Below are 24162 nucleotides of genomic sequence, written 5' to 3' on the forward strand. Positions count from 1 at the left end.
ATAAAAATGTGGCTGCAGAGCAATAAGCCAGGGCTTGGACTTTAATGTGAAACTTTCTCGGATGGAAAATCCACAGTCATAGCCCCATCCATCCATAGTCAACAAGTGGGCATAAACTTTAGATGGAGGAATGATTACTGTTGTTACCAGCTTTTCATCAGCTTTTCCATTGGTTGATGACCAAAGCCTGACTACCACTATCTGTGATGGGGTTTTTTTTTCCATCCTGTGAAATCCAGCATCTGAATTTCTCATTTTTCTGTTGATTGTTTTTGTTTGTCATGCCACCAAGCTCTGACAATTCAGACAAAAATGAACCCTAAAATGTGCTATGTGGGTCTAAAAGTGGAAAAAATGACTAAGATTTTGCCACAATTTAAATATGTGTTTCAACTTTTATGCATTCCATAAACTATATAGTGTATTGRTATTAGTAGTGTGGAATTTGCAGTGTTCTGCTGCTGATCGCCTTTGCTGTAGTGTCAACATCTCGTCATTTAGATTTTTCCCCAATATTTTGATCACTTAACCATCTGAAAAAGTAAATAAATGTTAAATTTCTAAATTATTAAAACATATTGTTGAAGATAGGTAATAGTGGGTCAAACTATTATAAAGTTTTTAAAGTTATTACAGACTGTTGAGTACAAACTGACCAAAAAATAAATAAAAATGGATGGCTTATGTGTCTGATTCAGTGTGTATTTTATTTAGCTGGTTTTAAAAAGTATAATTTATGCTTCTGTATGATAATACAGAAGGCTCTTACACAATTACATCAACTACATTTACCTTAYGTATTTAGTTTTGCACATTACAACAATTTAAACTAAATAGTCACAATGATATGATTTCCCTTGTGGGTTTTCTTTAAAAAGAKAACTTCTGTTTCAGTCATAAATTAATCAACACCTGAMTTTAATAAACAATTCCTTCTGTGTACACATAAAACCACATAGTGTGACTGGCATTAAAGACCCCAACACAATTTCAGAGTAATTTAGAAGTAGACATTTGCAGCACCTCGCGTCCTTGGCGCATCAGCGAGGAGTAAAAACAGTGAGATGCTGCTGACTGACGAAAGATGGTGCGAAGCTGCCTCGAGAGGCCGGACTATAATTACCCTGCAGATGGAGAGTTCCTGACAGCCAAGCAAATACACAGATAAAACACACTATTACTTCTGATGAAAAATGCCTGCGCAGGGTTTCCAAAAGAAACAAACAAAAAAAGCAAACAAGGAGAGATGTCGGTAACGTTCTTCCAAAATACACCATGTAAGTACAATTAGTGAAGCTTACAGAGTTATGCTTCCATCTTCCATCTAAAAGACTTTATTACTCCTTCTTTGAACGCATTAAAAGTCTGAACTGATGAGCTACTAGAGCTCGGGATTTGCATAGCACAATTTAAATGCCCAGAACATAGATCCTATGATGGATATTGCTTAAAAATAAAATGCAACATCATAAAATCCTACATCAGCCCGCAGAGGTTTTGAARATATTTTCCCCTGCGGAGACAATCGATAGTTTATTGTTTTTGCAATGACTTATGACACTTTCAGAGGTTTCTTCTATTAGGATGCAGCAGGCAACTCATCACTCTGACAAAAATAGCCTGGCCAATTCTAAGCAACCCAAAACAATTCGCAGAACATAAACTGCACCACCAACAAGCAAAATTAGACCTCACTTTAAGTTAGGAACTCTAGTTTTYAATTTAAGCACTAATTGAAGATAAGAAACACATTTCAAGTGAGATGTTTATGTCCAGTGATGGGTAATGATTAATCAGATTAATGGTAATAAATTGATTATTGAAATAATCATCAACTAATTTAGTAATCAGTTAAYTATTATATATGTGTGTTGTTGTCCGTCTACAAATTTAAATTCAAATTTATCCATTCAATTTCTGTCAAAACCACTGCAGTATTTTTGTTATACTGTCTTCTCCTGAAAATAACTCCTCCGATAAATTAAATGACCAAACGTATTATAAGTGTATGAACAATTACGGCTCCTACTGTATGCACATTTGAGCAGATTTTGAGGATGAGTAGAATGGTAAAGTCTATTTCAGCTTAATTCAAGCCAATAAAATCACTGGACTTAGGTCTGGAGYGACATTAAGTACTGCAGAAAATCAAAGGTGGACCATAAAACAAGACTTGAATTACTGAAATGGCTTCCATAGTGAGCCTGGTTCATTAACCATGTCTAAACTATGAGACAGCCGGGTTGTAAACCTGACAGCTTGCCACAAACAAGTCACATCAGAAGGTTACTGAGACGTGAAGCCTCAACAGAAATCCATCCAGCCTGAGCAGCGATGCTGAGACAGGCAAAATACCTTAACAGAGATTAAAACTGAATCCAACCATAAACAAAATATGCTTTAGATGCTGAATTCATGGGATGAACGACGTCTATTTGGTAAATTATTGTTGGCTATAGCTCCCACGTAAATGCAGACATTGTCCAGAGATATGTTCCTTTTTCACTTGAGAAAACATGGAGTCATTAAACTTTACACCAAAACTCTGAAATAATGTGACAAATCTCTACTTTAAGTGGGCCAACTTTAATCTAAAAGGACTGAAAACAACCAGAATATTACACAACTGACACATATGTTTTTATGTCAACGTGTTTCAGCTCCATTACTTTTGTTTCACCCTGATGTCCCACTGACAACAGAGTGTGTGTAATACACCATGTATGAACACATGGGATCCCCTGAACATCAGTGGCATTTACAGGACGACACAGGTGTGTATTCACTCGCATGAATRCTCCTTCAAAGGCTTCACATGTAAAACAGATGCATCCGAAAGGTTGTGGTAAAACATAATAATGGTTAAAAAAAAAAAAAATAAATTTGCAAATCATAAAACCACAGATATCAAAGATCAATTAAAATGCAATATGGATAAAAACAGAAGAGAACACGTATACCTTTAAAAGTAAAGATGAAATACAATTCAAAATTAGTCATCGCATTTACAAAGAGTGGCCTTAAATAGATTTAAGACAAAACATCTACGCAAGCATGGAACCACTTTTTAATTCCAAGAATATAGAGACATGATATACAAATATGATGCAAAGATGGATTCAGATTTAACTGTTTACATGCTACCCCTCGTTAGTTYCTAATAAGCACCAAAAAGCTGCAGCAAAATTAATTTTATCTTGAATGGTTTTGGATATAAAAGTCCAGATGAAACGTATTACATATTAGATGTGATATTCAGTTTTGATTTTTTGTTTTAAATGACTAAATTGTCTTACTTCTTTCACAGTCACCTGAAATCAACTACAGAGATCACATAGGTATTAAAGGTTTTCTCACGCCTAATCTTTACATCTCAGGAATAAAATGTGCCTTTTGATACAGGAACCAGATAATAGGTCTAACAAAGATAAACAAAAACAAAGAGGCAAAGCTGCGATCCAGTTAAATCTCTAAACATAGTAATGATAATGAGGCGGACATTTACTTTAACCTCAGAATAATTTTATAAATGGCTTCCACAACAAAGGAATGGATTCCAACACGAATCTTTGCACAGAAACAAAGCAAATCCCCCACAGACCCCTCATTTACMCCAGAACAGCTCTGGAATAATAATATCTCAGCAGCAAGGGCCGAGACAGAGTGCTTTTAATGACGAGAGCCTCTATAAGACACTAAACCCCTAATTGGTATTAGTCTTTAATTTCCTGTTTACTGTATTGCTTTCAGATGTATGTATTTATATCGTCATCTTTCATCAGTCATCGTTGCCTCTGTGTGCGTAATTGGTTCGTCGCCTCTTGGTGTTGGGGAGAARGGAGGAAAGATGTGACTGAAGCATCTGGTGTGAGAATCTAAGAATGCTGAGGACAGCCTCACTGCATCAGAGCATCAGAGAGAGCATGAATACCCGCAAAGCCATTCATTGCCACACTGCGCTGAGCTAGAGAAATGCAGCATATTTCAGATCTGCAAGACAGACACTGATAACATGAYGTGGATCTAACAAGTGCAAGACATTTAAACAAGACCCCAGATCCGTCAATAAAGAGTTACAATGATGCTTGGATTTGATCGCTGCAAACKCTGTACTTCTAATTTTCACACTAGAAATTTGTAGAATTAGAAAAAGTTATTTTTTTTACTTAGACAAAATATTCCAACAGATAGGATTACATTTATTTATAAAATGTTATAAATATGTGTCTACTAAATTACATATGTTTAAATTAAYGGAATATCTTAACCATGTAATTGAGAATAAGTCRGATTCCRACTCTTATTTCAATAAATACCTATATAATATCCAAATAAAAAAACTGAATAATGTTGTAACTATGGTTAATTTTGATTTCTAATGTCCCTTTTCCACAAGATTAGGACCTACGATCTCCACAACCTTAACTATGCAAATGTGAGAAAATGTTGGCAAATTTGGAAAAACATAATAACCATATGAAAGCGATTCTGACCCTATCAAACTTGTAAAACTCAGCAGAATCAGTGATTCTCAATCCTAGTCTCATGTCCTTTATCAATCACATAATATTTAAATGATACACAAGATTTACCCATTCAGGATGCAATCAAGTGTTACAGAAGCCTGTTAGTCAGCCATTCATTACAGTCAGATTTATGGCAGCAGGGAAGCTGAAACATACAGGGAAGTAAGAACTGAGAACCTGAGAACCAGTGAACTAAAGGCTTTTCCCTGCAGCTGTCTTGATAACCTATCATAATGACATTACCTTGTTATTTGCACCAGGATGTTCTCTCGCACTCCAGATTGACCAATTGATCTTGGCTGAATACTTGAACTTTAGGATAAAATGACCCTCCAGTTTAACAATTCATTTAATTCCTCTAGAACTCTCTAAGGAGAGTTCAGGAACCTGGCAAAACATMTGTTCTGCAAATGCAGTGACACTTTCTTTGGAATTTTGAAGCATTTATGTTGGTCTTACTGAAACTGCATCGTTGTATTAGGATGGAAATCATGAAGCTAGAAAGTACAACTAGAAATCTTAGTGTAAGAAAAACTGTAGTATCTGTGTTGAAAACCCACTTAATTAAACTGTTTTCTTTTAGACCCTCAGCTCACTGATCTGACTGGTTAAGCCAACTAATTAAGCCATATTGACATTAAGAAATGGCTAACTTAGTTTTTAATAAGCGGAGGGAGGGATTTTTTTAAATTAAGAGTATATTGGGYGCAGAGTTCAGTGGCTGTCATGAATAAAATAACTGCACATATATATATATATTAGACAACATAATATAGTGTAATATGTCAAGTGAAAATTGCTCTAGACCTGACCATAAACAACCCATGAGAAATATGATGTCTTTGAACAGTTAGGTAAAGTTTGCTGTTGCATTTAAAACCCATTTTACATGTTAATAAGACTTTAACACTGACATTCAAGAATTGGCTACTCAATATGAATCAACCTTGATGTTGGTTAGTAGATACAAGGAAGCTTTAAGGTTCACAATGAATATAATGCCCTCTCATCATTCAATTCAATTTATTTTATTTTTTTGTCTCAAGGCACTGTACAAAGAAATGAATGCAGTCAAATCATACAAACATATTATAACTATGCTTGTGAGTCTCTTTTATTTAGGTTTTTTTTAATGCTTTTTTTTTAACTGAGAGAAATATTTTTGACCCAATAGGAACCGAAATTATTTGCAACAGTTTGCTAAAGTGCAAGGCTAACATCTTTGTTGGGAAAGAACGTTGATATTTCAGTTTATGATGTATTTTCATGCTGTTAGTTGTGTACGGTAAAAACTTATAAAAGGTGTTTTCTTGCTATGTAACCTCAATGTTTTGCTTTGAACTTCGTAAAATTTTATGACTGTTTTCTACGTTCTTACAAGCAACATTATTGAAAAGTCTGCAGAACTCTTGTGTTATTATARAGGGACCAGATTTATTCACAAAATAATGTGTGCAACCATTTGCAACAGGTGCACATGACATTTTATTTTTTATTTCTATAAACTTGGCCTTGAGAGCATTGCTATGCTTCAATGTAATGCGRCTGAAGACGCAAAGTTAAGATCATTTATTTTTTACCTCACTGAGACTGAAGGATGTGCAGCACAGCTAACACGTCAGTTGCCCCACTCTTTTCCTGAGAAGTCAAAGTACCCTTGTCCCCATTCTGTCAGTCTTAAGAWGCTACACAGTGAAGCACTATGTCTTGGATGCCAGTGAGACTCACACAGACTCCCTACAATTCGTCATTTAATTGCTGATAAACGATAAATACAGTCTCAGCACACGCTGTCAAATCGTGAGCTTGTTAAAAAGATCATTCTCCGGCTCACCACACAATACACAAACGACACAAAGAATGGAGCGGCTTACATTTAACACGATTAAATTCATCGAGACAGCCAGTCTGCTCACTTGAGCATTGTTTAAGTTGAGATGGCTGAAGAATGTCGACCATCCAAGGAATCACAAGGCTTCTACTTGGGAGCATAATGGAGCTGGGAAGAATAAGAAAAGCTGTGTGCAGAACAGCTAGCCTTTCTATGATTTAACCAGCTTAAGGTTTGTATGGGTTCAACTCATGTCAAGAAAGTAGACATTAATTGGGAAATTACATGGCGCAAAGTCAAAGGTCATTTGATAATAGCAATTGAGACGTCTGTTATCGTAATAATAGACTTCTCTTCCAGCAGTTGCAGCTGGAAATGGACCGGAAGCTCAAATTACATCTGAGCTTAACAGTGATAATCAAAGGAAAACTGCTGGTTTGGCTGCTTTTCTCTAATGATATGCAACTGCCTTGGCTGTGGCCACCTAGCCAGGCATAATATAAATCTCACATCAAAYATAAATAGTGCAGAAGTGCAAATAGAGCTAATTTACACCTCTCCACCACCAACAGATAKGAACAGAGAGGGAGGGTTTATTTACAGTCTTGTCAACACACACRTTTYCWAAGATTTTTAGCCTGATGTAAAACTATTCCCCAATAAATCGCYGTAACATATATCATCAGGGACAAAGACATTTATGCAAACATCTCACTTGTGTATTTACAAGCCCGTTGAATATGCACGCTTCTTAACACTCCATTTGTTGATCCAACTACTGTTTATCCTGATCAGTTCAATTTTTYCTGGCAATTTCACACTTTGTATGCTTCTGATGTATGCAAAAGCACGCTGAAGAAGACTGCATGAAAAACAGCTTCATAAACAGGATGCTGTAGATGGTTAGGTGGCAAAAAAAGGAGTTTGCCACATGATGATCGCCTGGCCCAATCAATAACTTCAAATMTGACTGTTTTAACTCAAAAGAAATTGCAAAGCAAAAAAAAAAAAAAACTGTCAATTAAAAAATATATTTATATTGTGTGACTAGACCACTTTCCACAGGACTTCTTGTGACTTTCTTAGAAAATTGATTGCTGTCTAGATGATAGTCTTCCACCTGCGCTGTAGATTTCTGCAGCTTCTCCAGAATTAGCATAAGCATTARTTATTCCTTAGATGTTTTTTTTTTYTTATCAAGAATTTCACAGCTAAATGTTTAGTAACAGTAAAGAAGGCTTCAGATGAGTGCAAGTACTGTCTTCATCCCTAAAAGTTAAGTTAGTTCACATAATCAAATGTACACATTGTTCAGCTCTGGCAAGAGGTTGGTGTGAATTCATCATCACGCATAACTGTCTTGCGACAATAAGGGCAGCAAAAAAGACGGACATCAGAAAACTGCAAACGTTCATTTCTTTGATGAATCTTCCTCACAGTTATTTCCAAGAAAATTGTTAAATAAATAGGAAGATCAAAATAATCCCCAGGAGAAACTTGTTTCAACAATCGAGGAACAATTTTATGATGATCTCTGTGTTTCATGGCATTGTGGGTCAAATATGAGAACATTCTTAGTCTAGAGTCTGCCAAAATCTTAACCTCACTGAAAACCTTTGGTGTGTTTTTTTCTGAGCTGATGTCAGGAAATGGTGATGATTACATCCAAAACAAGAGGGAGTTGTGTAAATGCTAAAAAAAAAAGAAAAGACACTGCATGTGTAGCYTCTTCATATGAACTTAAAAATATGTCTGTTTGTTCCTTAGTGATTGAAATGGGAAGAAATGTACTTCAGGCTAACAAAACAAGGCTAAATATATAAACTACGACTGGAACTATTGAATACAAGACCAGATTTTTCTCCCTGCTGGCAGCTTGGTATTAAAAAAGCAGACTGCAAATATTGGGTGAAGRAAAAACAACGGAATAAAWAAATTATTTCTGTTTTCTTGCAAGGAAAAAACAAAGGCAGACATGTTTTTCTCTCTTTTTTTTTTTGGTTTGGAGGGGGCCAARAAATGGAACACAGTGCAAGGAATCTGAAGACGGAGGAGGTCTAGGTGGAGAAGTAGGTGTGGACGAGGGACTGAGGGAGTAAACTGCAGAGAGGCAGAACTGGAGCAGGATGCAAAGGGAGGAGAGAGACTGTTTCTGCAGTGACTGCCCGGATATGATGAATGGCTTGCAGACAGAAGACAGATACTGTACAACAACTGAAATGCAAACATCTTGTTTGTGTACACGTTGCCCTGCTGTGATTCGTCACAAGTTTTCTCTGCAYCTTYATGAATGCAGCAAATGAGAAACAAGACAACTTTRATGATTCTGTCTGAATTCYGATATGCAGATTATGCTGCGGTATTTTTATTAAGCTGTAAAAGCCACAACAGGAAGAATATTAATTCTGTAACCTGGCAGAGTTAGATCTTCTCTTAGTAAGCACCAACCTAAAGCAAGAAGTGCTAGGACTCACATTTTGTTTTAATAAGTCGTAATAAACCCACAAAAAACTCAAAACATGAGGTAGTTATCAAGTATTTCCTGTAAGTTTATGCAACATGAAGWCATGCATGCTGTGTAACAGAACATTAAAAAAAAWGAGTGTTTTTCAATACGTAGTGGCACCAGCGTGGTGAATGCAGACTGAAATCTAAAGGGCATCTCACTTGTGTGATTCTTTTTGGACAACAGTGGAGCTCTTTCAGATTCAGTTCTGGCTTTGGTCTTATGATCCAACTAAATGTTCCTGAGGGGCAACACTTTTTACGCTTCAATTCATTTCCCCTTGCAAAGATTTCATTCAGCTATCAATGACCTTTCTGATCTCTGCAGCAAGTTTTTTATGCAAATAAGAGGCTAAGTTTTAATGATAAGACATGAGATTAAAGATGAAGAAGCTGCAAATGAATTACCGAAACGACTCAGAYAGGYTTTTAATTTCTCTGCTTCACATCCCAAGTTCAGCTTGATTTAAATCARACTTGTGCAGTTTTATTTTTCATTTATGAAAGAACTTACAATTTTTTAGTTATCCACCAAATTGCAATGTGTGTAACCTCTAATGTGCACACTGGGGAAATTAAAAAGTAGATTTTCTGAAAAATCTAAAGAGTTTAGATGAAATGGGAACTGTTGTTGGCYAAATTTAGGTTGAAAATGTGGAAATAGTTTAGATATACAATGGAATTTGCCTAAAATAAAGTATAGTTTTATCCTTYGGCATGTACTCTTAGTGCATGAAGTAACACTGACAACCACAGATTATCACTTAAAAGCATTCTTTCTGCATTTTAAGCCAAACAAAGCTTTGACTCTTTTCATCTTAGCACATGTAACCATGCCAGTTATTGTGTGACAGTTGCATTACGCAGCTTATTCGTCACAGGTCCTGTCGTAACCCAGTCTATAAAGTTGTGCCACGCAGATATTTTTAAAAAACATGGTTTATTTATAACGATCTAGAGGCTTTTATTTTATGTATCTGGGTTAAACTTGTAATTGCATCCTTGCTGCACAGACGGGAAGAACGAGGCATTTAATGAAGGACGAGAAGCAGAAAAAAGAATCAGAGGATAGAAATCTGCATTCCTTCGCTTTTATCACTTTCATCCTTGTTTACGTTCTGGAAACTTCTTCACTGCAGCAGATATTCCTGTTCACTTCTTTGCCACTCCCTCCAGTTTCGCTGTCTCTTTCCTTTTATCCTCCTTTCTGTCCCCTTTTCTTGCTGTGTGCTTTTTGCTTCTCGCCAACATCCCCCATTCCTTCCTCTCCCTTAACACACGATCTTCTCCCTGCTCAAACAACAAATCGTTGCTGGCAACGATGGCGATGGATCAAGTGACAGCCTGTTAGTCTGCAGACCTATAGCCCGCTCCTCTTAAGTCCTCAATGTGAAAATCTATGCTGGTGGAGTGCAGTTCATCCACAGCTCTGAATATGGAACAGCGTTCCCAGTGTCTGCTTACCAAGCATATTACAGATGCTTCCTTGCAAGTAAACATAAATACAAGCACACCTTGCATTATCACKCTGAAACAACACCCCAAAACTGAGCCAATGATCTAAGATGTGAGGAATTTTTTTTTTATGTAGGTCATTGCAGAACTAAAGTGCCCATGCTCCTGAGCAATAACACAAATTATCAGAAAATATGTAGTACAGTCKTCTGTGTTTCAAATATCTATTTTTTTAGTTGTAKYTGAAATATATAAAATCCTACATTTATTTTGTGCAATTTGGGAATCAAAGAAAGCAAAATTTCTCCATTCTGATTGGTTGGAAGGAAACGTATGTCTTGCTCTCTRATCTGATAAGAAAAAAATCAAGTAARATTTTCATAATGTATAGTTTATSCAACAATGTTAAACTCTAAAACTTCTCTAGTTTATTTTTCATAAATATAAAAAATAATGGTTYCCATCATAAATAAACTTTCAATACTTTCAAATACTATGAGGATTTTCAGAGAAAAGCWCAAACAGCACTRACAATAACCAAATTTCTYCTTGTTATACAGTCAAAATGGTAAACMCACTGTTCTAGGCAGTTACAGAATAACTTTTCCATGCATTATTTCTTTCCTTATTTCCTGTTACTTCTTATCTACCTTATCTGGACATCCCACAAAATGCTTTTAACTAGCCAAAATGCTGCAGCAAGTGCTCTACAAGAATTAATTGTAKAAGTTTTGATGTAACTTAAATATTTTTCCTTAGATGTATGGGTTTTAATACCAAAACTTACTGTTCCATATATTCCCAGTAGTACTCTTTGATTTCAGACTGCAGTGTCGTTCAGTGAGTTTCTAAAATCAGATCCTTCAAGTACACTGTTGCTAATCCAGATCCCAATAAGCCACAGGTCTAATTCTACTGACATGCCCAGCTAAATGACAGGCATTGACCTAATCTATTCTCTCATAACTATTGATGTAGTGATGAACTGATATTTCAAAAAACTTTGCCTTTACATCTGTCTCTTGGTAGGTGTAGTTTCTCAGTTTTTCTGTCTTGTCTCCTAGAACCAAGTCAATAAGGTTTGATTCTGAGTTGTTCTGCTCAAGGTCTCTTCTTGTTCAGCAGGATCTTTTCCCTCCCACGGCTGCTTGCTGCTCTAAGAAGGCAATGCTTTTTCCAAACCAATTTGTTTTGTTAATGCTGATGTGCTTAACTGAACTTACATTCACTGGTCTCTTTCTCTATTCTCCTTCTTAAGAAAGTCACTTGTTAACACAAAAAGGGAATCATTCAACCACGTGGAAGCAACTCAGAGCATTTATACATCTAGACTTAGTGAAGACAATCKGTAGATCTCTAAGCTCAGACTCAGAACGAGGAAGAAAAGAGATTTCTTCCTCACGACTGTTTATCCCAGATAGGCTGGTGTGAGTTTTTCAGACACTGCTGATCTTCTGGGATTTTTCGAACACAACCATCTCTGTCAGTTACAGAGAATGATCTGACAAAGGTAAAATGAGCAGCCTTTGTGTGAACAAAAATGCATTGTTGATATCAAAGGTCGAAGAAYGTTGCACAGACTGATTCAAGACRATAGAAAAGCATTTGCTCAAACAACCAAGGCAAGCAAAATATCTTGCCTAATTCTTGACAGATAGGGTCAGGAAACTGAGTCTGTTCACACAGGCTCTCCAAAATAGTAGAGAAACTGATGGGTTGCAACATTCATATGGTATAGGATCAGAATTAGAATTAGAATTAGAATGTAACATAAAAACCATTAAAGAATGGGGTTATTCTGTCTTATAACAGCAGTTTRAGTTTATTGGTTTGAGCTGCCAAGAAACCTTGCCTCCATTAATCCAAAGAGCTTTGATTAATACAGCAGTGTAACCAAGTATTGTTGCTGACTATGTCCACTCCTTTAAAACCAAAGTTTAAACATTTTCTGATGGTTACTTCCACCAATAAGACAAGACAATGAGTTCAGTGCAGCTTGATGGTCTCGGTAGTCACCAGATTTCAATCAAGTGGAGCACCGTTAGGGTGTGGTGGAATTGGGGATTCATATCTCATATCTTAATATCTTAGAGGCTGATGCGTGCCAATATCAACCAAAATCTTTACAGAATATTTCAAACACCTTTTTAAATCAACAATTTAAGTCAATTGTGAAGACAAAAAGAGGTCAAACAATTTTCTTATTAGAAGGTGTACTAAATAAACATGTTGGGSTTATTTTRAATGGTGAAGTCTACATGTCGTCACTTGACACAACTATTACATTTCTGAAGTGAAATATATTCCCCATAAGACATTTCCCAGTTCTACCCCTGTGAAAAACCACAACACAGCTCTTAACAAGATGTATGTTGAGTCCCAGCCTGAGCCCGAGATAAGCTTTAACAAACTTGTACCACTTTTACAGGTGAACCACAAAGGACAGCTCGTTCACAAAGGTCGCAAGCTAACACAGAGCAGCCATTCATGACCGAGACACTCAACACATCCGAAAGTGGAGCAGAGGAGGACCGGCTTGACCCCGCCTCCCTTCTGAATTCTTAAAATCCTGCTAAAGGTTACAGAGCAGCTGAGAGTCTGCAGGTTTCCTCTGAGGCAGACAGAAAAGAGAGAGGAAGAGAGAGAATCATAAAAAAAGACTGGCAAAAACAGAATCGTAAATATAAGGAGACCGTGACACTTAACCTGCTTTTATTAAAACCTGTCTACTTGAGGCAAAGAGGATAAGATGTACATATCACATAGGACAGCTTATGGGAATCAATTTTTAGTTTTTTGAATGTGAGCTTACTGAAACGCAGGAGGGAAGAAGGAGAAAACACATGGGAAAACAGGCAAGAAAGTTGAAAATGGGGAAATAATTAAAAAGGATGGAAAGATGGAAGATGGAGAGACTCAAAGGCAAAAGGAAACTGGGGCAGAAGCAGGAGGAAACAGAATGCTGGTGTTCTTTAAAGTTGAGCCATCACTAAGTCCCTGATGCCGCGTGCCAGGACTCATCCTGCCCTGTCCTGCCTCGTCCTCTGGTGTAATGGTACCTTTCAGYGCTTCTCTCCTCCTTTACATCCATCTGTCTCTCACTCTGCCAGCTCCCACATTCTTCTTTCCCTCTGTTCTGCACATGAACAGCGTCTCTTCAACTCCATGCAGTGTGGCAACAGAACAAGAAAGAGTGGGATTAATATTTTACTTGACTCACTCGATGCCCCGTCTCGTCCTTTCAGCTCTGCAGTTGTGACTCGTTGAGGGCATATTTACACCTCCATTCATTCTCTTTCTCTGTTTTCCTGTCTGCTTCCTTTTCATGTCCTTCTAAGGTMTGTCTGTCTGCATCAGTGTCTTTGGAAAGAGCTCTCCTTGGGGTTTTGATCATGTTGCCAAGCACCATCTCATACACGACTTATTTAGGCAGAAAAATAACAATAATGCAACCATTTGTACCCACCTTGGAACTAAATGTGAATATCTGAAACATTAAAGAMATGTTCGATGATCTAGCCATTGCCTACTATAAGGAATAAAYATGAGTCTATACGGAGYAAGACCTCWCCATATTTCCCTGATGACCAGAAAACCCATTGAAATTTGAAAATGATCTTGTCATTTCAAAGACTGAAGTGYTTTTCTGAGAAACTCATGGTAATCCTCAGGTTTAATTAGTGCTGTTAAGTGTTTGTTCCTTTGTAATCATATAGTTCCTTTTTTAAGTAGTAATATGTAATATGTAGTTTGTATTGTTTTGACAAGAAATTTTTAATTCTAAGGAATATAAAGAAATCTCCTTAAGTTTGTTAAAATTTGGAAACTGTTCAATTTATAAACATTAATTCARYCTGATGCAGTTTAAACTTCTTTAAAAGTAATGTGAGTTAACCTGCAGACCACAGTCTTTAGTTTACACGTGCAAACACAGCTTAGGTCCATTGAGAGCCACATAAATTTGCACAAGCAAACAACCTAGAGCTAAAAAWATTAAATAAATACTGTTCAAAGGAGGAACTTGGATAATTGCATGTGTTTCAGAAGCTTATAAATTCTGTATTTATTCCTGTAAAAAAAAACTTGTATAATTTCTCATTGTCTGAGTCAAGGTTCTGCCTTTCAACAGCACCTCTGAGTAGTTTTGCAAGTGTTATTTCATGTCTTATGCATCCTTATTCATAGAACATTCTCTTATTTAAAACTATCCCAGATACAGACTTTCTCTTTCACTTAAAATATTCAAATAAAGGCAGTGTTGGGCTGAATCAGCCAATAGTGAATCTAAGAAGAATTTTAATGYTGTTTTGTTAAATGTACCCAGATTTAAAATCTATTTAAAATCGGGYACCCTCTCAGTCTCACCCTTCTCTTAGATTCAGATCCTCTATTTCCTCTWATGTCTTGTCATGATTCTTACCCATGACTACAAAGTTGCATTTCTTTCCTTGTGCTCTGGACATCACAAGGCAACTGAATATGTTGAAATTACTGCTGCATCCTGTCACAACATCCATATGATCAATGAGTTACTGTGCAATATATGCAGAGCAAAAAATCTCCTAAAGCAAAACTCAGCTCTGTGTGGAAGAATATGAGGAAGAGACACAAAAGAATCTATATGCACAATAGATTAAAGACTCGGTAGGGTTAGTGAGATATTTTTCAAGTATCAAACAATTCTTTGATCAGATCAAATTACAATTAAAAGTAGAACTAAAAAGGGAAAAAGAAAGAACTCACTGTAACCTTTTTTTGTGGTAGGAAAATCTTGATTTGTTTTCAGGCTGTAGTTTAACATTTTGCTTAAAATTTCAGTTTCCTCCAGCAGAACTGCCTGAGACAGAACTGAGCTAATGTTTTTCTTTCTACTGTTTTGTAACAAACGTGTGAAATTTTATCTCATGTTTTCCGCCTTGGCATATATCAGCTTAAAGATGGATAAAATTCATTAATTTAGTATTTTGTCAACAGCTGACTTTCATTGCATCAATGCGACAAAAAGCACATGCTCTTTGCTGTCATACGCTCTTATAACACACACACACATACACACCCACCAACACACACACACCATCTTACACTGGTGTTGTACTCAAGACCAAAACAAAGCAAGATTTTACAAAAGACGAGACTAAATCTAACTCAAAACCAAACCAATGAGAGGTCATTTTGGAAACAATTGTTATAATTGTAATAACATTGTTGCTGCAAATGTTTGAAGAAAATATTCCTTGGACAACTCATAAGCAAGCTAATAATCAGAGGGCTTCAGACAAACTGGTTGCATTAAACTTTTTCAGTTCTCTGCCAGAACATTTAGATGAACCCAAATTTATATCCAGACCCAACTACCTGAAACTGGTCTATCAAATCAAACAAGAAATGTTTCAATATCTGACTAGGATAATTTGAGTAAACAGAGTTTTTCAAATGATTATTATTTTTTTAAAGAAAAACATTATCCAAACCAATCTGGTATTATGGTAAAAAAGTGTTTGCTCCATTCATCCATATTGCTGTGGACAGGTTTTGACCCATTGCTTAATTCAGCCACACTGAAGTATTTTTAAGAATAAACAGACTGTTTGAGGTCATATAACAGCTTTTCAGTTTAATTCTGTCCTTTGACTACGCCATCAGGTTGGTTTGGATAGCTTTTTTTGTCTTTATGCATCAAATAAACATTTGAAAACTACTGTTATTCAGGCTTCCTATCTCTGGAAGCCTGAGATAAGCTTTTTGGGTTGACCCAAAAATAATACAAATTTTAAAGGGTCAAATACTTTTTCATCCAAAAGTAACCTAAATGCTCTAATTACAACATACCAAAGCATATCCTACTTTAAAACGATATAGAAAGCTGTTTTGCAGCAAAAAAWCACATTTGGATAAAACAATCTTATCAAATGGGAATTGGGAAATCATCTGCTCCTTAAAAAGTAATTACTGCTGAACATAAATATCCAGCAGAGTCACTTTATGGCTCTGTATGTGCTCTTWCTAGAGGTTTAAATAACGTTTGTTTTAAATGCTTACTGAAAGCTGCCACAGCCAGGATAAGTGTGACCACAATGGAGACCCAGGAGACCCASAGAGCTTTCTTCCTGTAGTTCTGAGCCTCGTGGGGCTTCAGGCGCATGCTGCTCTCAAGAAGACCTGCAAAGAGGAAACATACACAAACAATGTCTTTCTTCTTGTGTATGTTCAGGAGAGTCATTATGATTTTCTGTGTCACTTTGTGATCATATCAGGCACCCTCAGGAAGCGTAAGAAATGATTCAATCTATCCATCTCCTTTGTACAAAGAAAAATGTTTGTTTATGAGGGGTTGGAAGGGGGTTATCTTAAAAAATGTTCATTTGATTGACTCAGTTTGATTGRTGTGCTACTGTAAATCAGAAAATCAGAGTTGAGTTTGGCCAGCTCAGGTAGCTGAAGTAAGATCGATCCTGCAAAATGACAGTGGCCAAAAACACACCAGTAAATCCAGCATGAAAAATTCACCGGTCAACATTTCCTCAGACTGGTAGATRACCACAAGAAGCGTCTCAGTTGAGTTATTTTGTTCCAAAGTGGATAATGGTAGCAATTTGGAGATAACCTTTTCCTAAAACAGAACATTCATTTATGTTGATATTCTTTGTTTTCTTTCCCAGCAATGAATTGGTGAAAATAAAAATTGGACATCAACTTTTGAACATTTCCTTTGGAAGAACTTGATACATTGTGGGGTGTCCCCATAAAATATTCATGACTGCACATATGGTTCTCAAATGGTTTTCCYAATATCGGTAGTACTTAGTCAACCCAAGGGGATCCCATACATGAAGCCCWTTTTGTTCCCAGGCCCACTTAGTATCAAAATTCACAGTCTTTTATCAGAAAAACCTTAGTTAAACAGCCTACCAGAGTAAACCGAGATTTCACTAAGGCAGAATAATTTTCAAAWATRATTTGGATGAATTTTCTAATCGCTTTGTCCACCTATTGTGTTTSAGAAAGGTCCTTGCCTGAAGTCACAGACTAAATAGCCCAGATTTCTAACAGCCAGCAGCTCCGTGTCATGAAATGTGAGGATGGCTCTGCAGAGTCATGAATTATTCAAGAGCTTGAACTTTTACATCCAGGAGATTTTAATGCTGTTGGCCATCATCGTATCCTGAAATTTGTATCGCACATTGTTAGTGAAACCACGAAACCAGGACAAAACCAGTCAGATGAGTGTCGAKCGACGAATTTAAAACAAAACATCTCAATATGTGCCTTCCTTGAGTTAGAAAGTTACAGWACACAGGAYGGCTTRCAAGTRATGTAACATCTAAATAATATTGAGARAAATGAAATAGARTTTSTCTTGTTATAAAAATATTGATGAATAAGCATCTTCCTCGAGATGAAGTCAATCAAAAAGCACTGGAAGAACCTTAACCCCCAACAGCAGGAAAACCTGCATCCAGAATCTCCATGGCAACCAGCAGTTGAACCAGCCGATGGATGTGGGCTGTCCTGACCACTTTGATTACTGTTTTTCTGTGTGACGGCTCTGATGCAACATCTCAAAGCACACCACCTTCATAAAACCTAACTTGATCTGCCAGCTGCCTGCTCAATAGCTGCTCATTCATGTTTCTTTTAATGAAAACTGTCTGTTACTATCCACACATTATTGCATTTTATCCTAATTTTCACTGAAAACTGAATCGTCCCTGTGGAGTATCTCATGGTGTCAAAAGCTAACAATTTCTTACCCTGTATGTTTTATTAAACTTTTTTTTTTTATAAAGACGATACATATGTGCTCTGCATCATTGTTTATCATTCAGAAAGAAAATTGTGTTTTCTGAACAAAAGAAAACGAGCTGCATCATAAAAACTGTTGGAGCACATAGGAAAAAAATAGCAATTAAATATAATAAAACCTATAACTTCTGATTCTTTTTATTATATGCGTCATTGTTGTTTTTTTAGCTCCACAGGAAAAAATACCTTCAACTGAGTGAAATGCATAGACAAAAACCATAACAAATGTGGTCTGTATATTGTTAGTCAAATTATAGGGAGAGTTGAACGACAAGTCAGAGATTTTAGTATGTTGGTGATTGTTCTCTGAGACAACAACTTGACCAGTAAATCATACAAACAGCCACTTTTTGTTTGGCTCTCAGGGGTCTTGAATTTTTTTCTTGACGGAAATTAAGCACCTTTAATTTTTTGTGTATTTTGATGAAAAAGTGAAAAANTCTTGTTATAAAAATATTGATGAATAAGCATCTTCCTCGAGATGAAGTCAATCAAAAAGCACTGGAAGAACCTTAACCCCCAACAGCAGGAAAACCTGCATCCAGAATTTCCATGGCAACCAGCAGTTGAACCAGTCGATGTCCTGACCACTTTGATTACTGTTTTTCTGTGTGACAGCTCTGATGCAACATCTCAAAGCACACCACATTCATAAAACCTAACTTGATCTGCCAGCTGCCTGCTCAATAGCTGCTCATTCATGTTTTTTTTAGTTTGTTTTTTTTATGAAAACTGTCTGTTACTATCCACACATTATTGCATTTTATCCTAATTTTCACTGAAAACTGAATCGTCCCTGTGGAGTAGCTCATGGTGTAAAAAGCTAACAATTTCTTACCCTGTATGTTTTATTAAACTTTTTTTTTTTTAAAAAAAAGACGATACATACGTGCTCTGCATCATTGTTTATCATTCAGAAAGAAAATGTTTTCTGAACAAAAGAAAATGAGCTGCATCATAAAAACTGTTGGAACACATAGGAAAAAATAGCAATTAAATATAATGAAACCTATAACTTCTGATTCTTTTTATTATATGCGTCATTGTTGTTTTTTTAGCTCCAGAGGAAAAAATACCTTCAACTGAGTGAAATGCATAGACAAAAACCATAACAAATGTGGTCTGACTATGACTGTATATTGTTAGTCAAATTATAGGGAGAGTTGAACGACAAGTCAGGGATTTTAGTATGTTGGTGATTGTTCTCTGAGACAACAACTTGACCAGTAAATCATACAAACAGCCACTTTTTGTTTGGCTCTCAGGGGTCTTGAATTTTTTTCTTGACGGAAATTAAGCACCTTTAATTTTTTGTGTATTTTGATGAAAAAGTGAAAAATAAGATGGATGAATGGATGAACAGACAGATGTATAGTCAAAAAGACTGGATTTAAAAAAAATATATAAAATATAAAATCAAAGCTATAAAAATGGACCGTCTGGTTTTTACTGTCCTCTCTTTGACCTCGACCATTTACTGAAGCTCTACTACATCTAATTCCTATGAAGATTTTMAAAATCCAAAGAAAAAAAAAAGAATCACATGCCTCCAAAAGGGATCTTAGATCTGCTYTGATCTGGTGGCCCCTGGCAGATTAAGTAGTAAAGGGTTGTTTACACGGAGAAATATCAGAGGTGAGGCTTAGATTAGAGAAAAAAAATATTTCATTTTATAAAATACAGATTTTACAGCTGCTTAGTCTGCAGGACAAAAAAGTAGTAATTGCAAAAACACCACTGATATCTGAAAAAGCCATTTAAGGCCTGCAAGTTTCGTTGAAAAACCAACCTGGTTGCTTGGATTATGTATTTTGGGAAAACAGAAAAATTACAAGAGACTCTCATCAGTATGACGGCACTCAAATGATCTAACATTGCCTAAAGCTAYGTTTTGGTTTGTTAGATGTAAGAATGGAGGCATTTTATATAAAACTGTTGAGTCATGTTACAGTATTTGAACATGTTATTTTCCAGACAAAGAAAATAGCACTTTTTTATCAAATACATTTAAGTTATACTTYCAATAAAGATGCTGAATACCTTAAATACTGACTTTATAACCAACCATTTGATCTAGACCATTTGTAACACCCAACCTCTTTAACTTGTATAGACAGGATATAATAAATGTTATTTTTGAAATATTAAAGACTATTTTGGTGATAGACTCCACAAGGAAGCTACAAGATTCATTGAAAAGATATAAACTTGGTAAAATTTAAACTGTCCAACCTCAGCRTGYGTGTGCGTGGGTGTGTATGTGTTAGAGAGGGGAAGTGAGAATCACTCTGCTCACATGATTCCTGGCTGGGAGAACAGACAGAAGGCATGTGTTCGACATCTCTTCACAACCCACATCTCTCTGTGACTCATGCACAGGTTTCTGCACACTCTTCTGAGCGAAAGTGTGTGTATGTGTGTGTGTGTTGGCATTTTGTCTTTGTCACACCTTTACCCAAAATAAAAGAACATCATGGTGAATTAATTTCACTGAGACATGAGTAATTAAAAAAACTCCAAAGAAGCATGCAACATTATTTACACTTCTGCAAAAATAAGAAAACTAATCAAAACCTTGATTAAAATCAATCTACCATGAATAGGTGGAACACTCAATCAGATTTTATTAACTGAATTTGCCATATTTATGTCAGAGGAATTTCTCAACATTTTTATGCTAAATTGTCTTTATTGCAATGACTTGCAAAAACAATTGTTATTATAGTCAAATTTTTCACAAACTATGCCATTTTAGTGGGATAGGCCAACTAAAGTAGTGCATTATCATGAAAATGAAGAAAATTAGATAGTCTTACATGTTTAAAAAAAATTCTCATCTGCCCTGTTTAATCAATTTTAATTGAACTCAAGTTCATTTGTCTAGAAAGTCTGGGTTGCTTACAGAGGTGTGAATGGATAATCAAACTCTGAGGTGGACTCTGGTTCACCTAAAAAGATCTAGGTTCGGTTCAAGTGAGCTCTGGCATGGTACGAATGAACATGTGAATTCAAGCAGACCGGAGACGGCTCCAGAAGCAGGAAGTGGACTATAACGCAGGGCATTCTGGGTAAGCACAACCAAAGCAAAACTTTGAGTCCAGTTCAAAAGAAAGAAATGGGTCATCATGGTCTTTTACCAAAGACAAAAGAGAAATCCTACAACCACTAATATCTAACAGTACTCCATTGTTGTTTACATTTTTTGAAGAAAGAAGTTGTGCTCATGTCTTCTTTTCCTGTTGTTTCCTTCTATAGTTCCTGGTGCAGCGCCACCACAGGAAAGGAGGTGAACAGGTTTTTCAACAAGTCTGGATCATATGACAAATGCAGAGTGAAAGCAAACCRCTCCTGCTGAAAATGTACAAAAGTTGCTATTTGGTCCCCAATCGAATCGAGTCTACCAGCCTACCAGGTGTGAAAACACCTGCAGTCGCACTGAGAAATCCACAAATAATCACCAAACTGTTCTTGGATCATCGGAAGACACCTTGGATGACATTTTGATTCTTCTCCACTCATGGTGCTGTTCTTGGGCACAATTGTCTGCTTCCTTGGATAAGAAGCAAGACCACACATGGATTTTTACCAGATTATTCACTGCTGGACYAACAACGCTGTTTTCTGTGGTGGCCAAGTGGTATTTCTGATTTCTCAAACAATCAAGACGATTCAACAGAGAAATCAGTCTTCTGCTGTTCATTCTTCTACTTGCTGCAAAATCAAAGCTGTCCTTGATGTTTCTCTTGCTTTCTCTGCTGCCACCAAGCTGATTTGGTACTGTGAACTCTGCACTGTTGGCAACAACATTCTACAATAAAAGAGGCTCCTGGCCTTCGATTAGGAAAACTGSTCTGGAAGCTACCATGTCTTTAGTGGTACCCTTTAGCTACAAGCTGATAATGGCTTCACATTTTTCTTTGGAGGGAGCTACTACTTTGTYACTCCTCTACATAAATCGTTCTGCTAATGAGATCGATAGTAGCAATTTAATCTGGAGTCTTGTACAGCTTCACTCGTGTTTATGATATGACTTTATATAAATTAGGTTAACTCATCATTTTTTGCCAGAGCGAAACTTCAGAGGAAATGAGTTTTCTCAGAGAGTCAATACCTTCTCCTAATAAATCTCTTTGCAATAAATTAATTTGGATTTGATCTCTTCACAGGATAAGGTAAAGTAATCCCAGTGTTTGTGTCACTTTCAAATGGTGCATGGGTCACGACAAAATCTTTGTAGCTTGGTGTWGTTTTTTGAAATCCCAGTRCAGTCAGATGGATGGGTTAGGATGTTATTAAAYGAGAACCTGCTATTTAATTCTCATATTTTTATATCCCATATATTGTTCAATAATTGGTCTGAGGTAAATATTTTTGAACAGAATATTTTGTARAGTTTCTCAGCTTGCATGAAGCTGGGGGTGTGTATACATTAAAAGTAACTATAATCAAAGTCTCTAATATTTAGTAATAAAATACTGCATGATGTTTAGGCTAGCTGGAGGTTTATAGTCAGGCCTGAGAAAACCCTGCAGATGATGGGGCAAAGTCAGTCTTGTCAGATGTCTTGGATTTAGTAGGCGGTATATTTTTCTAAGCCAAAAGTCTAAATAAAGAAAATCTGAGGGTTTGCTTTTCTTTTTAGTCCTCTGATGGATCGGTGGCCTGTCAGAGGTGTACCCTGTCTCCTGTTCAGTGTCAAATAGACTAAGATTCACATCTTTCTAATACCAAAAATAAAACGGAGAATGGTTTGAGGACATTGAGCAATGTTTCAGCAGCTTCATCAACTTTAAGTAATCAGTTTTCAAAGATTGCAGAATATTCTCAGTTGGGTTTAAGTCCACAATTTCATTTAGCCATTCTAACACATGAATATTTTAATTTAAATCACTCTGTTGGTGCACTGGCTCTATGGTGACGGTCATTGTCCTGCTGTAAGATGAACCTCCACTGTAATCTGAAAGTCTTTTACAGCCTGACGGGTCTTTTTCTAGGGACGCCCTGTATTTGCCTCCATCCGTCGTCCCAATACAGAAAAACATGACTAATGTCAACAGATTACATGAGCCTCAGTGGAACAGTGGAACCTCACCTAGTGGTGGTTCAGCAACAATTCACTTAAGTTGAAATTATTTGTGAAAAATTCACCTAAATATTCTTTGCAGCTTGGGGAGCTGAAATTCCAAGCAGCAAAGCTACGGTAGCTGTACTGGATTTTATTTAAGGGTRCAGGAGTAAAAGGAGACCAAATATAAATGCATGCCACGGTTCTCAGATTTTCATTTKTGGRAAACAAAATCGAAAGCAATGCAWYGTTTTTCTTCCACTTCATAATTATGCACCGCTTTGTGTTGTTGTCTCACATTAAATCCCTTCATAACACATTGTAGTTTGCACTTTGATAAGGAATGAATGCAGATGCTCTAAAGGGGTTAAGAAAATGCAAATGCAGGTGTGAGGGTTTGGTCTGTGTGTGTGTGACTGGTACCAGAATCCAGCCTTAAGGGAAGGCTGGGGCTGGGGCTGGGGCTGGGGCCCTGCATGATTTCCACTGATACCTGACGCTCTACACACACATCCGAGGCTAAATCTGACAAAAACAGCTGAAATGAATGAATGAATGAATGAATGAATGAATGAATGAATGAATGAATGAATGAATGAAATGCTAGATTAAATCTTTTTTAAAGCCTTAAACTCCATACTGCTCCAGTGTGAATCTTGCTGATGTCTGACTATCATATATTATTCAAAGAGCACACCGAAAATATCTGGCATGGATAAAAATAACCATCCTGTCTCCGTCATATCCCCCCTGTACCCCCTCCTACCCCTTCTCTCTCTCTCTCTCTCTCTCTCTCTCTCTCTCTCTCTCTCTCTCTCTCTCTCTCTCTCTCTCTCTCTCTCTCTCTCTCTCTCTCTCTCTCTCTCTCTCTCTCTCTCTCTCTCTCTCTCTTTACCTCTCACTCACTCACGCACATTCAAACACAGACATCCATCCCACCCAAACAGAAACCCAACAACTTTTAAAGCCAGTTAAAC

The 24162-nt window shown here is 36.7% G+C and overlaps 1 protein-coding gene across 1 annotated transcript in view; it reads right to left on the reverse strand.

Annotated features, from left to right (window-relative positions):
• The window catches only part of LOC103460319 (transmembrane protein 163-like), a 50828-nt gene that overhangs the window by 25865 nt on the left and 801 nt on the right, over positions 1-24162 (reverse strand). Inside the window, exon 2 of the mRNA XM_008402424.2 lies at positions 16357-16476. Within this exon, the coding sequence (XP_008400646.1) occupies positions 16357-16476 (120 nt within the window). The remainder of the gene's footprint in view (positions 1-16356; positions 16477-24162) is intronic.

Source organism: Poecilia reticulata, linkage group LG2 (assembly GCF_000633615.1).
Source record: "Poecilia reticulata strain Guanapo linkage group LG2, Guppy_female_1.0+MT, whole genome shotgun sequence".
NCBI lineage: Eukaryota > Metazoa > Chordata > Actinopteri > Cyprinodontiformes > Poeciliidae > Poecilia > Poecilia reticulata.